The following is a 15,129-nucleotide window of genomic DNA, read 5'->3' as shown; positions in this document are numbered from 1 at the left end:
GACACTCCTAAATAATGTGCAGCATTGTTTGTGCCCATCCACAAGTACATAGGGAGCTAGTACTGAAGCTTCAGTGGTGGAAGTTAGCAAAGGCACTGGCTTGGCCTGCTCCTGGTTAGTAAGGAGCACTCTCGCTCTGACAGTTCAAAGCGTACAATTTAACAGGTGGGCTTTGTCATAACAAACTTTTTAGTTACTGCCTGTGTTTGTCAATCCTTGAACTGGGAAGCACAGTTTAAAAATAAGGGATCTCCTATTTAAGACATTCATGAAGTGTTTCTTTCAGAGAGTTGTTAGTCTTTGAATTCTTCTTCCACAGAGCAGTGGAAGCTAGATTATATATTCAAGGATGAGTTAAGCAGATTTTTGATCAACAAGAGAGTTCAGGGAGCAAAGTGGATTTAATAGTGAGCTGACCAAGATTCACCAATGTGCTCAGTGTCATTCTGACAATCAAGTCATTTGTGATCTTATTGAATAGTGGAGCAGACTCAGTAGGCCGACTGGTATACTCCCATTACTATTTCTTATGATCTTAAGCTCTGACCTTGCTGAACATCTTTAATATTCTTATGATTCAGCAGCTGCTGTCATTCCATTAAACACTGTCGCAACAGTGAATCGTGAAATTTTCATCTGTGTTTAGCTTTAATTTCTTGTCTGTGCAATTGACAGAAAGTTCATGTATTCTGACCCATTAATGTCTGAGATTTTCAATGAGCGTAATGTTTCGCAATTCTCCTTTTTCTGACCAGAACAGAGAGCCTGTAGCTTTGCCAATTAAAAAAATCACAGGCTGTAATTTGCTACTCCAAATGTGCAGAAGACCTCGGTGTAATCATTGTATTGTACTCTCTGTGCTCACCATCTGTGGCTTTGAGTTGTGAAGGAATATTTTATGAGTACATTATTACAGTCATGCTGCAGTAAAACCTGATTTGCAATGGGATTAAATGTAAGTTTGATTGCAAAGCAGAACTAAGAATCACACATTCAGTCACATGAATTAAAAAGCAAGCCTATTCATCCTGTATTGCAGTTAATACTGTTTTTATTCACTTATGGGACGAGAGCAATTGCATGCACGACCGTAGTTAATATTCTCAAACAGCAATTTAGCAAACTTCAAAACAAAAATTCAAAAGATGGCTGTCTTTCTGTTGACATGGTGTTGTAACAACCTACATTTGAACCGCAAAAGAGTTGGGACCAATTTTTTGGGGGGATGATGGCTAGTGCTTTTTAGGAAGAATTTACATTAACTTGTCATGATAATGAGAATCAGGATTTAGCATTTGAGCAAAGAAATAGGATTGAAAGAGATGGATAGCATCACAGTAAGAAATAACAGCCAACATTTAATCAGAGTAAGAGTGAATGCAGTAAGCTCTAAATTAAGTTTACAGTTTATGTATGTATGCAAAAGTGATCTCTTTGTTCCTCCCTTGCAGTCTCCATGTGGTAACAGTGACAGCAATAGTACTTCTTCTCACATACATCCTAACTCTTCCAAAGTCCATCACCATTTTAACATTTGCAGATTCCTGACACTTACCAACTCATTCACCATGAATGTCCAATCCTTCTACGACTGCATCCTTTACCAGGATGGCCTGAAAATGTTTCACTTCTGTCTTGAACAGAAGATTATCACAGTGTCATCCACCATCACTGTTCTCTGGCCCAAATGAAACATGTTCTCACAGTGAACAACTTGTCTTTTAGCTAACTCACTTTCTTCAAATAACAGATGTTGCTATGAGAACCCATATAGGTTTTAACAATGCTTTTTGTGTTAAATGTAGAATATTCTAGTTTCCATTTCCCTTTTGTTTCTCTCACCCAGCTGTCATTCCAGGAGATTTCTACTGATGTTCATAATCAACCTTTGCTCAAATAAAAAGTACATTCAGGTATTGGTAAGAAGAGGATAAGGCTTAAGTGCATACACTCCACAATACAGTAGCTTTGTCAATATTATCCTATGAAGAATTGATACTTGAAGCATATAAAGGCAGCTAGTCCCTGTGGAACCATGATGCAAAATGTGAAGATATTTTTAAAGCTATTAAAAGCAGCCAGTTATACTCTCCAACTGACAAAGTTAATGTAAACTGCTAATGTTCAGATTTTGTTACAATTCCTAATATTCCAGTTGTTTCAACCCATCCATATTAAAACAGATGCCATATCTCCTTGGGGAGAAAGGTAGCTCTGTTCATTCATATTTTAATGAAAGAATCTACATTAATTCATGAGTTTCTAATTTTAATTAATTGCAAAATTAAAACATTAGACCATTAGCCTCTAAATATCAAAGGTAAAACAATGGCACTGAGCTAGAAGTTGTGGTCCCTTAATTCTGACTCTTAAAGGACAATCTAATTCATGAATATGTTAAATAGTTTCTGTTTTATGGTACAATCTATTTTTGTTCCTATGTATTAAGCAAATGACAGATATTGTGCTAAAGAGATAAGTAATTCTGCCCATTTGATTAACTAATGAGTTTTAAATATTCAGATTGTTCTAGTCTTCAATGTATAACAGTGAAATCTTCCCTACAGGCACCCATGGCTAGCAGGATAGAACACATTTTTTTCTACCCTTGTTGGAGATGGAGAATCACTCAATATTTTCTACTCCTGCCCATTTCTATTACCTGAGCACATTTGGTTCCAGTGGTAACCAAAAGGCTTTAAGGTCATTCTGGAGTGGTATTTGATAAAATTAAGACAGAAAAAGCTGGAAGTACTCACGTCAGACAGCTTTGGTAAGATAGAGAAGCAGGATTAATGTTCCAGGTCATTGACATTTCATAAGAATTTTGCTTAAATACGAGCATGTGAGGAAGAATGGTATCTGTCCACATGTCCAAAGATCTGCTGGTTAAGAATCAGCCTGTTCTGTCACATGAAGACCCAAGACAACAACCCAAGACGCTTAGCAGACATCAACGTTTAACTAAGCCAAAGATAATGATTGGCTGCAAATTATTGAATATATCCTGCATCTTTTTATCCCCAGGGATATCTTGCTGCTCTTTGTCACTTTTTGTCACTCTACTTTTCTCTCGTGGTGATGACCAGCTTCTTGAAAGTGACACTTTCTGATGTCCACCTTTGTGTGAATTCTTCGGGCTTGCTGATGACGGTTATTCTATCTTTGTATTTTTGTCAACATTTTTTGCCAAATTACACTTATTTATTATCCTTCTGTGTCTTTTATATATTCCTTCAGCAATTCCTGAAGATGATGTCCCATTTTATAGCTATACTTAGCATCAGTTAAAAGGCAAATGTGGTGAAGTCAGTCTGCAGATTTAAGCAATGTGTTCATTGTGGAAACACCTCACCTCCACATGCAATATTCTTTTTCAATATGAGCTGTTCTGCTGCTGTTTGCCTCAACCTTAAATGGTAAATAGCTTGCATATTCTCCGCTGCCCCTCCTCCCCGTGTCTGCATGGGTTTCCTCCAGGTGCTCCAGTTTCCTCCCACAAACCAAAGATGAGCAGATTAGATATATTAGCCATGGTAAATAGGGTTTATGGGAATGAGGTGAGGGTCTGGGTCTGGGTGAGATGTTCTTTGGAGCATTGGTGCAGACTCAATGGGCTGAATGGCCTCTTTCTGCACTGTAGGGATTCTGTGACTGGATAATTCTTATATGTAGCAGAACTACAAACAAGGTATTTTATAAGCTACTCGAAGGGTCCCAGTGTAAGTCCAACCAAAGATAACTAGAAATCGCATGAGTAATCAGAAAAACTTAAGTAAGTAAGTTTGCAGTCTGAATATATGACAATGTACTTTTGGATCTGAGATCCAACTTCTGCTTAAGAGTTTGCAGTATTGTTTCATAGTGTCCTACATAATCTGGTACTTTATCCTCAATTGCCACTAATCATGTGTAGCCATTGGCAATGAATATTTGCAGGCTACTCAGGACTAGATTTAAGATATTCAATACCAATTCTGGACCTGGCTCTGGCTTTTAATTATAACACAACTTAAATGTTGAGTAATATTCCTTGTATACAATCTTAACCACTGTAGACTAGAAACCATTTCAACATATTTTGAGTTCATTCATAGCTGACGAGCCATTCCATGTGTTCGGAGTGAATAATTCCGGTTACCCCAGGGCAGTATGCTGGACGGTCATGATTAAAGCTATCTATTACGGTTCACAGTATTCAGAATTCATTCTAAACAGATTTAAGGAGATTGCCTAACTTTGACTACCCAAAAATTTGCTTCAAAGGAAGGAGACGCCTGAAACTAATTCTTGGTTGGTCTTGTAAAACAAGCATCAAAATCAAGAATTAACTCAGTGCAGAAGGTGCATTCGACCCTGCACTGGCTTTATTATTCTATATTTTTTTCCCATATCCCTGCACATCATTGCTATCCAAATAATCATCCATTGCCCTTGTCATACCTCGACTGAACCTGCCTCCATCACATTTCCAAGTAGTGTTTTCCACACCCTAACAACTTGGAATGACTTTTTTCTCTCAGCACCCTTGCTTTGTTTGCATGTCACTTTAAATCCATGCCCTCTCACTCTTGTTTCTTTTACAAGCAAAACAGCTTCTCCCTATCTAGTCTGTCCAGCCCAATCGTGATTTGGAAAATTACACTCAAATTTCCTCTCAGCTAGCTTGGCTCCAGCGAGAACAGTACCAATCTCTTCAATCTGTCTTCACAGCTGAAGTTCCTCACACCTGAACCCATTCTAATAGATCGCATCTGCACATACTGAAATGCATTAATGACTTTCCTATATTGTGGCACTCTCAACTGCAAACAATTCTCCAGCTGAGGTCTAGCAAGTATTTGGTATGAGTTCAACCTCAGCTCTTTGCTGTTAGTCCTGTTTAAAAAAAGCTGAGAGCACCCTATGCTTCGCTAACTGCCCTGTCCACTTAACCTTCCATCTTCACTGCTGTGTTCACATGTACACTCATTGTTCTGCTCCTGCAGCTTCTTTAGAATTGTACCCCCTTGAAATTCTTATGACATGGATTTCCAGAGGCATTTGATACAGCACCTCACAAGACCTGATGAAAGTTGTAGATCGTGGTATGAAAATGACAGCATGAATACAAAATTGGCTGAGTGAGAGGATATAGAGAGTAATGATCACTTGATTTTTTTTAACTTGAGGAAGGATTGTAGTGAGTTCCCCATAGGTTGAGTTTGAGACCCTTGCTTTCCCTGATGTATATTAATGATCTGCATCTTGGTTTTCAGGAGGCAGTTTCCAAGTCTGCAGATGAGGCAAAACTTGGAAACATTGTAATCTCTAAGGAGGACAGTGTAAATTTTCAAAAGGCCATTGACAAGTTGGTGCAGTAAGCAACTCAGTGATATTCAACTGAGAGAAGTGTGAGGGGATACATTTTGGTAGAATTAGAAATACCTATAGGATATACAGGAACAGGTAAAGTGAATAGTTATCAAACTATAGGCCTTGTCTTTGTTAGTAGTGGCATCGAGTACAGGAGCAAGGAGGTTATGCTGAACCTGTGTAACATACTCATTGGGGAGAAAGTGAGGTCTGCAGATGCTGGAGATCAGAGCTGGAAATGTGTTGCTGGAAAAGCGCAGTAGGTCAGGCAGCATCCAGGGAACAGGAGAATCGACGTTTCGGGCATAAGCCCTTCTTCAGGAATGGGGAAAGTTTGTCCAGCAGGCTAAGATAAAAGGTAGGGAGGAGGGACTTGGGGGAGGGGCGTCGGGAGGGCGGAGGCGGGGCTAGTGGGTGAACGGTCAGTCCGCCCGCGAGCCGCCATGTTTAGGATGGAGGCGCTCGGCCCGAAGATGGACCCGGAGGAACTGCGCAAGAAGATGAGGGCGGACGTACTCCGCTCGGTCCGCAACTTCCTCATCTACGTGGCCATCCTGCGGGCGAGTGAGTACCAGGAGGCGGAGGGGTCCCGGGCCCAATGGGAGTTCCCCACCCCGGGACTGGGCCTCCCACATGGCCCGCCTCAACACCCGGGGGAGCAAGCGGGGGCCACTGCGGCGGTTAGAGAGGGAGAGGGCGGTGTGGAGGGTGAGGGGGGGAATAGAGCGGGAGGGTGAGGGGCGGGGTGGAGCCGCGCAAAGTCACACTGACAGTCCCCATGATTCGGAGGTGCCGGTGTTGGACTGGGGTGTACAAAGTTAAAAATCACGCAACACCAGGTTATAGTCCGACAGGTTTAACTGGAGGCACTAGCTTTCGGAGCGACGCTCCTTCATCAGGCGGTTGTGATGAACCATCTGATGAAGGAGCAGCGCTCCGAAAGCTAGCGCTTCCAATTCAACCTGTTGGACTATAACCTGGTGTTGTGTGATTTTTAACTTTGTCCACCCCAGTCAGCCCTTGCCCGGGCTGTTAGGTTTCTCAGTGAATCTCCCAAATCAGATGCGAGGAACTGTTCTCCCTGTTCCTCAGCTCTACTTGAACTGCCCGGAGCATCAACCATTTCCTCACCCACCGTGGGCCGTTGTAATAAATGTTGCATTCTATAGTAATAAAGTCATACAGCAAAGTGAGCAGTTCCTCCACCACATCTTCTGTCACATTGCTTAGGATCGGCATTCATGACATTTTAGGTGATTTGTCTCATTACTTAACTTGAAAAACTAAATGTTGACGTGCTGTGTCTGTGTGCAAGTGGTTTATCAAATTCATTTATCTGTTTATCTATTGCATCCTCTGTACCCGATGTGGCCTCCTCTATATTGGGGAGACGGGCCGCCTGCTTGCGGAGCGTTTCAGGGAACACCTCTGGGACACCCGGACCAACCAACCCAACCACCCTGTAGCTCAACATTTCAATTCCCCCTCCCACTCCACCAAGGATATGCAGGTCTTTGGACTCCTCCATTGTCAGACCACAGCGAAACGACGGTTGGGGGAAGAACGCCTCATCTTCCGGCTAGGAACCGTCCAACCACAAGGGATGAACTCGGATTTCACCAGTTTCCTCATTTCCCCTCCCCCCAGCCTGTCTCAGTCAAATCCATCAAATTCAGCACCGCCTTCCTAACCTGAGATCTTCTTCCCGACCTCTCCGCCCCCACCCCAGTCTGACCTATCACCCTCACCTTGACCTCTTTCCACCTATCACATTTCCGACGCCCCTCCCCCATGTCCCTCCTCCCTACCTTTTATCTTAGCCTGCTGGACAAACTTTCCCCATTCCTGAAGAAGGGCTTATGCCCGAAACGTCGATTCTCCTGTTCCCTGGATGCTGCCTGACCTGCTGCGCTTTTCCAGCAACACATTTCCAGCTAACATACTCATTGGACTCAGTTAGAATATTATGTATAGTTCTGGGCACCATACATTACAAAGTATATTAATGCTTTGGACAGAATGCAGAAAATATTTACAAGGATGTCTCTAGGGATGAGGAACTTTAATTATGAAGGTGAATTGGTTTTTCTTGCAGATGAGGAGGCAGAGAATTGATAGTTTTCAAAATCATGATAGGGCTGGACAAAGCAGATGGTAAGAAATTGTCTCCTCTTACAAAAGGATTAAGAGTTAGAGGGCGCTGATAAAGACTACTTTTTAGAAGAGACAAAAAAACTGCAGACACTAGAATCCAAAGTAGACAAGCAGGAGGTTGGAAGAACACAGCAAGCCAGGCAGCATTAGGAGGTGGTGAAGTCACTGTGGTATAACCGTTCTTCAGGACCGGGGGTGGGTCTAATGGGAGCTGCAGATAAGGCAGGGGTTGGGGTTGTGGGAGGGTTTTGGGTGGGGATAGGGATAGGTGAGCACAGGTAGAGGATATGACCTGGTAGGTCGATGGGAGGAATGAATCCAGTTGGTAGCTGGAAGGAGGGTCAGTCAGAGGGATGGAACAGAGTGACAGGGGCGGGAAGGGGAGTCAGGGAATAGGAAGGAAGGTTATTTGAAATTGGAGAACTCAATGTTGTGTCCTCCAGGCTGTAGGCTGCCCAGGCAGAAGATTCAACGTTGTCCCTCCAGTTAGAGGTCTGATTCACTGTGGCAATGGAGGAGGCCAAGGATCGTCATGTTGGAAAGGGAGTGGAAAGAGGAATTAAAATGGGCGGTGACTAGGAAGTCAGGTCGTTCCCTGCAGGCCCAGATGAGATGCTTGGCAAAATGTGCCGAGTTTACATGAGGTGTCCCAGATGTAGAGAAGACTACATCCGGAGCACCTGATGCAGTAAACTAGAATCGCGGAGAGGTGGGTGAACCTCTGTCTCACCTGGAGGGACTGTTTGGGGTCCTGGATGGAGGTGAGGGGGTGGTGTGCCAGCAGTAAGCAAATGTGATGTGAGTAAAAACATTTTCACAGAGCAAGTACTTCGGGACTGGGGCATATTGTCTGGAAGTGTGGTGGAAGCATGTTCATTGAGCCATTCAAGATTATTTAAATAGAAATAGTATTCAAGATTGTGGAGAAAAGACACAAGGTCATAATGCACATTCAGAGAGCCAACGCAGACACAATTTTGTGATTCATCTTGTTTGCTATTTTTGTTCAGTTTAGAGCTCAGAGTATTGATTAGTCACTTTTGAGTAACGTAACCAGAGACCATAAATTAAACTCCATAACTTCAAAATTTGTATTCTTTTGGCTGGTCTCTGACTACAAGTTGGAAATGAACAGGATTTTTTAAAAAATGTTTTTCTCATTCTTGTGATGCGAGCATCACTGGCTGGGACAGCATTTATTCTTCATCCTTAATTGTTCTGAAAAAGTGTTGATGTCATCTGGACCCATTCGGTACAAATATGCATCCATAGTATTGTTAGGGATTTCCAAAATTTTCACCCAGCAACAATGATATAGTTCCAAGTAAGAATGATATGTGGTGTAATGCAAAGTGTGTGTTTTATATAGAATAATATCGTTTATTGCAGAGATTGCATTTTAAACTGCCGCCATGTGTACTTTCATTGATGTATGTGAGGAGGTTTAATAATTAACTTTTCGGTTTTTTTGGAGTCATGATTTTTAAAAAAAACAAAACAGTATATGTCAGAGATTAGGTGATTGGGGCTCTCCCGGAGTGATCATATCAATTTAAAACAGTTAAACAAAGGAGCAGAAGTGGGCTATTCAGCCCATCAAATCTACTCTGTCATTAAATGAGATCATGGCTGATCTGATAACACTCAAATTACTCTTCCTGCCTTTTCCCCATCACCCTCTATTCCTTTACCGATTAAAAATCTATTTCAGCCTTGAATATACTTAACGACCTTTCTGCATATACCCTGTCAAGTCCTTTTGGAATCTTGTATGTTTCGATAAAGTCACCTTTCATTCTTCTGAATTCTTCCAAATACAAATGAACTTATATTGTGAGAGTTTTATGATCAGAGAGAGCAAACATTGAAAGGTATTATCTTGCTTTCGATTGAGAAGAATCAAGAATTGATTGATGTTTAGGAAAGGCCCATAGACTAGGAAGTATTTGTTTCAGTTCGCAAAAGACCTAGTTGGGTCATAGAGACATACAGCAGCGAAACTAACCCTTCAGTCCAACTCATCCATGCTGACCAAATGTTGTATCCCTAAACTAATCTAATACCATTTGCCAACATTTGGCCCTTATCCCCCTTGACCCTTCCTATTTCTATACTCAACCAGATGCCTTTTAAATATTGTAATTATACCAATCTCTCTGGCAGCTCATTCCATACACGCACCACCCTCTGCATGAAAAAGTTGCCCCTTGGATTCCTTTAATTTTTTCAACTTTCACCTTTAAACCTATGCCCTCTAGTTTTGGACTCCCCCTTTTTGGGGAAACGATCTTGACTTTTCATCCTATCCATGCCCCTCATGACTCTATAAACTTCTATAAGGTGACCCTGCAGCCTCCAATGCTCCAGGGAAAAATAGCTTCAGCCAATTCCCTGTAGCTCAAACCCTCCAACCCTGGCAACATCCTTGTAAATCTTTTCTGAATCCTTTCAAGTTTCACAACATCTTTCCTATAGCAGAGAGACCTCTAATAATGTAAGAGCATTTTCTCCTGCAAAGAGGAGTTCATTCAGAATACTTAAGACTTAGTTAAAAATCACACAACACCAGGTTATAGTCCAACAGGTTTATTTGGAAGCACTAGATTTCAGAGCATGCTTCTTCATCAGGTGGTTACCTCACTGCAAGGGTTTTAATTTGAAAATTCCAGAAATTAGGTCAGATTCCCTACAGTATGGAAACAGGCCCTTTAGCCCAACAAGTCCATACCAACCCTCCGAAGAGTAACCCACCCAGACCCATTCCCCTACCTTATATTTACCCCTGACTAATGCACCTAACACGATGGGCAATTTAGCGTGGCCAAATCACCTAACCTGCACATCTTTGGACTGTGGGAGGAAACCGGAGCACCCGGATGAAACCCATACAGATGCAGGGAGAATATGCAAACTCCACACAGACGGTCGCCCAAGGCTGGAATCAAACCCAGGTCCCTGGTGCTGAGCCACCGTGCTACCTGTGGTTATTTAGAACCTGAAGAAGTTATTTAAAGTTGTGAAATTTTCACCTCACTTGTGTGAATGATGAAGGGAGAGGCTATCAAGGAAATATTTGAGTCAAACCTAGATAGAGAAGGGAACTCCCTCTGGTGTTTGAGTGCTGATGTTTGTTAAATGTGGTTTTTTTGCATATGTTTCAAAATCTTCCAAATTGTGCTTTAGATAAACAGCTTGGTTTGTTCTATTTTTATCTTCATTTCTGCGTGATAATCGTTTTTTTATTGTGAAGGACAAATCTGTGGCATTGCTTATGTTTCAGTGAAAAGACCACCTTGTTAAAACTTTTAAAAATGGTCTATCAAGCTGGATTTCAGTTTGGGATCTGGCTCATACAGTAGTAACATCTTCTGGGATCATAACAGTGAAGTGAAAGGGAACTTGTCGGTGGTGATGTTTCGATAATTCTGCTACACTTGTCCTCCAGATGGTAGAGGGCACGATTTTGCAAAATGCTGTTCAAATACTATTGGTGGGTTGCTGGAGCGCATAGAAACATAGAGCTTAGGACCATTTAGTTCTTTGAGCCTATTCTGTAAGATCAAGATATTGTCAATTGTATACCCTATTCTTGTCATGTGGTAGCGCCTTTGCCTCTGAGCCAGGAGGCCGACCTGCTCCAGAGATGTATAGTAACGTCTCTGAACAGGTCAATTAGAAAATATCTATAGGGATAAAGTTCCAATAAGTTACAAATTTGGCCAGATTATGCAAAGTGAGGCATGTTCCAGTCCACCATGGCAGCAGTTGGTTATGTAGGATCAGAAGTTCATATGTGAGGGGATATTTAAGGATTCATCTTCTCAACCTCTGCCCTCACCTGAGCTGTGGTGATCCTCAGGTTGAACCCCCCCCCCCGTGTATTGACAGCAGCCTGATGACTATTGGTGATATAGTTCATGAGATACAATTGTCATGATATACATAGGTATGACTATGTTGACTTTACCTACTTTTATTTAAAACATGAACATTTAGCAGCTATTGCTTCATACTACAGAATGCCAGAAAATCCAGTTTGGTTGAAAACCTTAGGTAGGACTGACTTTCTCAACTCAGTACTTTGCACCCACTTGTGATGCAGCCCGTAGAGCTAAGACCCATTTCAGTGGAGACCACAAATACTTTGAGAAATATGACGTAAATTCATCAGATGATGCCAGGGATAGAAACTAATGAGGGAAAACATAGGATAAAGAAACTAATTTCATCGGAGCAGAGAAGGCCAAGAATTGATACAAATGGAATTTTTTGATTGATTGTGGTGCATTTTAATAGTATAGAGGAAAAGATCATGTCTTCTGTTAATTTATTCCTGGGACATGATAAAGCAAGTATTAGTGGCTTATCCCTAATTGCTGTTGAGATTGGATGTGGTGAACTAACATCTTGAATCACCAATTAGCTCATTGATACTATTTGTGTAGGAGTGGAGCGTTTCATCCCTCAAGCCTGTTTTACCATTCATTGAAATCGGGGTGGACCTAGATCCAGGTTTCTGCCCTTGATATTCCTTGGTGTCTATGGATTTCAAAAGCTGACTGATCTGAGATTAAACATTCACACTTGATGTAGCCTCTAACAATGCTGTCATCTGTGCAGAAAAAGAATGAGTATTTGGATAGTATTGAGTCTTTATGTTCTGAGAGTTGAACAGATGTATGCCTACTAGGTTTTTGTACATGAACTATTTATCAGCCCCTACAGGTTGAAACTTTGATGGTTGATGAGTTAACACCATCATTCATACTTTTGCTCTTTGCTCTGTTGCAGTTGGCAATTCTCACAGAACTTTCTCGTAACCGAAGCAGTGACAAGCATGGCCTATTCCATCCTGGATCAGTGGCAAACAGCGTTTTCCAAAATGAAAACTTCCAACTGCGTTTGTCACCACCTCCAGTCATTGAGGACTAGTGCTGCAAATGATGTTTGTGCAATCAAACTAGACTGAACACTCTTGACACATCCCTGACGGTTTTAATTGTTGAATTAATGCAAATGCTGACATTGACAGTTGTTCGTGTATGTCAAATAATTCTTGAATTTAAAACTAATAAAGATATGTCCTAAGTTACCTAGCTGTTTCAGTACTTGTCAATAGATAGGTGCAATATATGTTTCCACTTTCTGCAGAAACATTAACATGCAAATTCACAGCTTCACGACCAGATATGCCTTGATTTCTAATTAAGATATATATTTTTGAGATGGGGAAGATTTTAATATTTTAAAATTAATTATTGCATGAAAAGATGTTTCTCCTTTCAACAGTCTTTCTCGCAGTCTCCTGAAAATTAGAACTAGCCTTCCCCAGATTCATGTACAACTGGCCATTATTCCATCTGTATCTTGATTGTAAACTGTACAATTGTTCATCCTTTGTTTCCCCCACTATACCTGGATGGTTAGAAATTCTGTCCCATGGGAGCATCACAATGGCAGTCTACCCTTGACACATGTACACTCAAATGTGAACATGATAAATAGCCCTGGCCAAATCTTGTTCCGACTTGCTGAGGCTGTATAAAGTAGCCACAGTTATTCTGGCTAGTACCAACTAATGAAAGTTGGTTAGCTCAGTAAGCTGGTTCATGATGCATAGTGACTGCAATAGCACAGGTCACCAGGAAGATCCCACTTTCTCAACCTTGCCCCTCATTTGAGGTGTGATGACCCTCAGGCTAAATTCATCACTAGTCGTCTGTCTCTCTAGTGAGAGAGTAGTCCTCTGATGACTGTTACTGCTACCAAGTAATTCAGTCAGGATAGTCATACAGCGTGGAAACAGACCCTACGGTCCAACCAGTTCATGCCACCCATAATCTCAAACTAAACCCAATCCCACCTGCCTGCGCTTGGCCATATCCCTACAAACATTTCTTATTCTTGTCCAAGTGTATTTTAAACATTGTAACTGTAGCCACATCGACCACTTCCTTTGGAAGTGCATTCCACACACAAACCACTGTGACTAAAAAAATTTTCGCCTCATGTCTTTTTAAAATCTTTTTCCTCTCACCTTATAAAATATGCTCCCTGTCTTGAAATCCTCCATCCTCAGGAAGAGACATCTGCCATTTACCTTATTTATACCACTTATGATTTTATAGATTTATCCAGGGCAGAAAAGACCCTTCTGTACATCGAGTCTGCACCAACATAACTACCACTAAAAGTGATAGACCACTGAGAGTAAGTTCCTGCACTTGTCCCGTATTCTTGAATGTTATGTTATTTGAAGTGATCATCCAAATATTTTTTAAAGGTAGCAAGATTTCCTGCCTCTGTTACCTTCCCAGGCAGTGCATTCCAGATTTCTACCAGCTGCTGAGTGAACATGTTTTTTGCCAAATCCCTTCTGAATCTTTGGCCCCGAACCCTAAAACTATGCCCTCTCATGATTGGCCCACTCTTCTAAGGGGTTTAGATGCTCTCTAAACACCCTGTCCATACTCCTCATAATCTTATATCCCTCAATCATGTTCTATCTCTGTCTTCGCTGCTCTAAAGAAAACAATCCAAGCCTATCTAGTCTCTCCTTACAGCTCAATCTCTCCAGCCCAGGCAACATCCTGGTGAACCTCCTCTGTACCCCCTCCAGTGCTATCACATCCTTCCTTTAATGAGATGACCAGAAATGCACATGTTACTCCAGTTGTGGCCTGACCAATGCTTTGTACAAATCCAACATTACATCCTTTCTCTTATAGTCTATGCCATGACTGATGAAAGCAAGTATCCCATATACGTTTGTAACTATTCTATTCATGTGCTCTGCCAAATTCAGGGACCTGTGAATAATTACCCCCAAGATCCCTTTGTTCCTCTAAGCTACCTGCCTTTCATTAAATACTCCTTCACCTTGTTACTTTTTCCAAAGTCATCACCTTACACTGATTAGGTGTCAGTGTTCAGTCCATCTGACCAACGAATCTATATCTTCCTGTAAGCTACAACCATCTTCTTTGCCATTAACCACACTACCAATCTGGTGTCACCTGCAAATTTGCTCAACATTCCCCCTGCGCCCCCCCCCCCCTCCCACATTTTAAACATATATAACATATATATAAAACAAGCAATAAGGGTCCCACTGGACACCAACCTCCAGTCACTCAAAAACAGCCTTCTAACACTACCCTTTGTGTTCTATTACTAAGCCAGTGTCTAGTCCATGTCATCAGGTTTCCCTCCATTCTGTCCTTTAACCTTCCCAATCAGTTTCCCATGTGGGATCTTGTGAAAAGCTTTACTAAAATCCATACAAACTACATCAATTGAACTTCGCTCATCCACACACTTGATCACATTTTCAAAAAATTCTAACACATTTGTTCGGCATGACCTCCCTCATACAAAGCCATACTGACTATCCCTAATCAATCTATCCCTTTCTAAGTGGGTATTGTCACGACACAGTGTAAACCCTCTTGCTTAATTTAAACCAACAACACAGAAAAGATTTACCCCATGCAGTAATCTGTGAAAATTCAAGAAACCATAAACTATTTAAAGTAAAACTTAACAACTTTATTTCTTCAAGTATAACAGAGAATAATTAACTAACAGCTATTTACAACGCCTTCCTCTAACCTATCTTTT

At 41.4% G+C, this 15,129-nt stretch overlaps 1 protein-coding gene across 4 annotated transcripts in view; it reads left to right on the top strand.

The window, feature by feature from the left end:
• vps8 (VPS8 subunit of CORVET complex) overlaps window positions 1–12,601 on the top strand; it is a 555,322-nt gene extending 542,721 nt beyond the window's left edge. For all 4 annotated transcript variants that reach the window (XM_043693080.1, XM_043693078.1, XM_043693079.1 and 1 more), the window contains one exon: window positions 12,301–12,601. In XM_043693080.1, coding sequence (XP_043549015.1) covers window positions 12,301–12,441 — 141 coding nt within the window. In that variant the 3' untranslated portion in view covers window positions 12,442–12,601. The remainder of the gene's footprint in view (window positions 1–12,300) is intronic.
• Window positions 12,602–15,129: the final 2,528 nt, after the last annotated feature.

The sequence above is a fragment of the Chiloscyllium plagiosum genome, chromosome 7 (assembly GCF_004010195.1).
Source record: "Chiloscyllium plagiosum isolate BGI_BamShark_2017 chromosome 7, ASM401019v2, whole genome shotgun sequence".
NCBI lineage: Eukaryota > Metazoa > Chordata > Chondrichthyes > Orectolobiformes > Hemiscylliidae > Chiloscyllium > Chiloscyllium plagiosum.
Note: the sequence above shows the minus strand (reverse complement) of the source record. Positions and strands in the feature narration are given on the sequence as shown.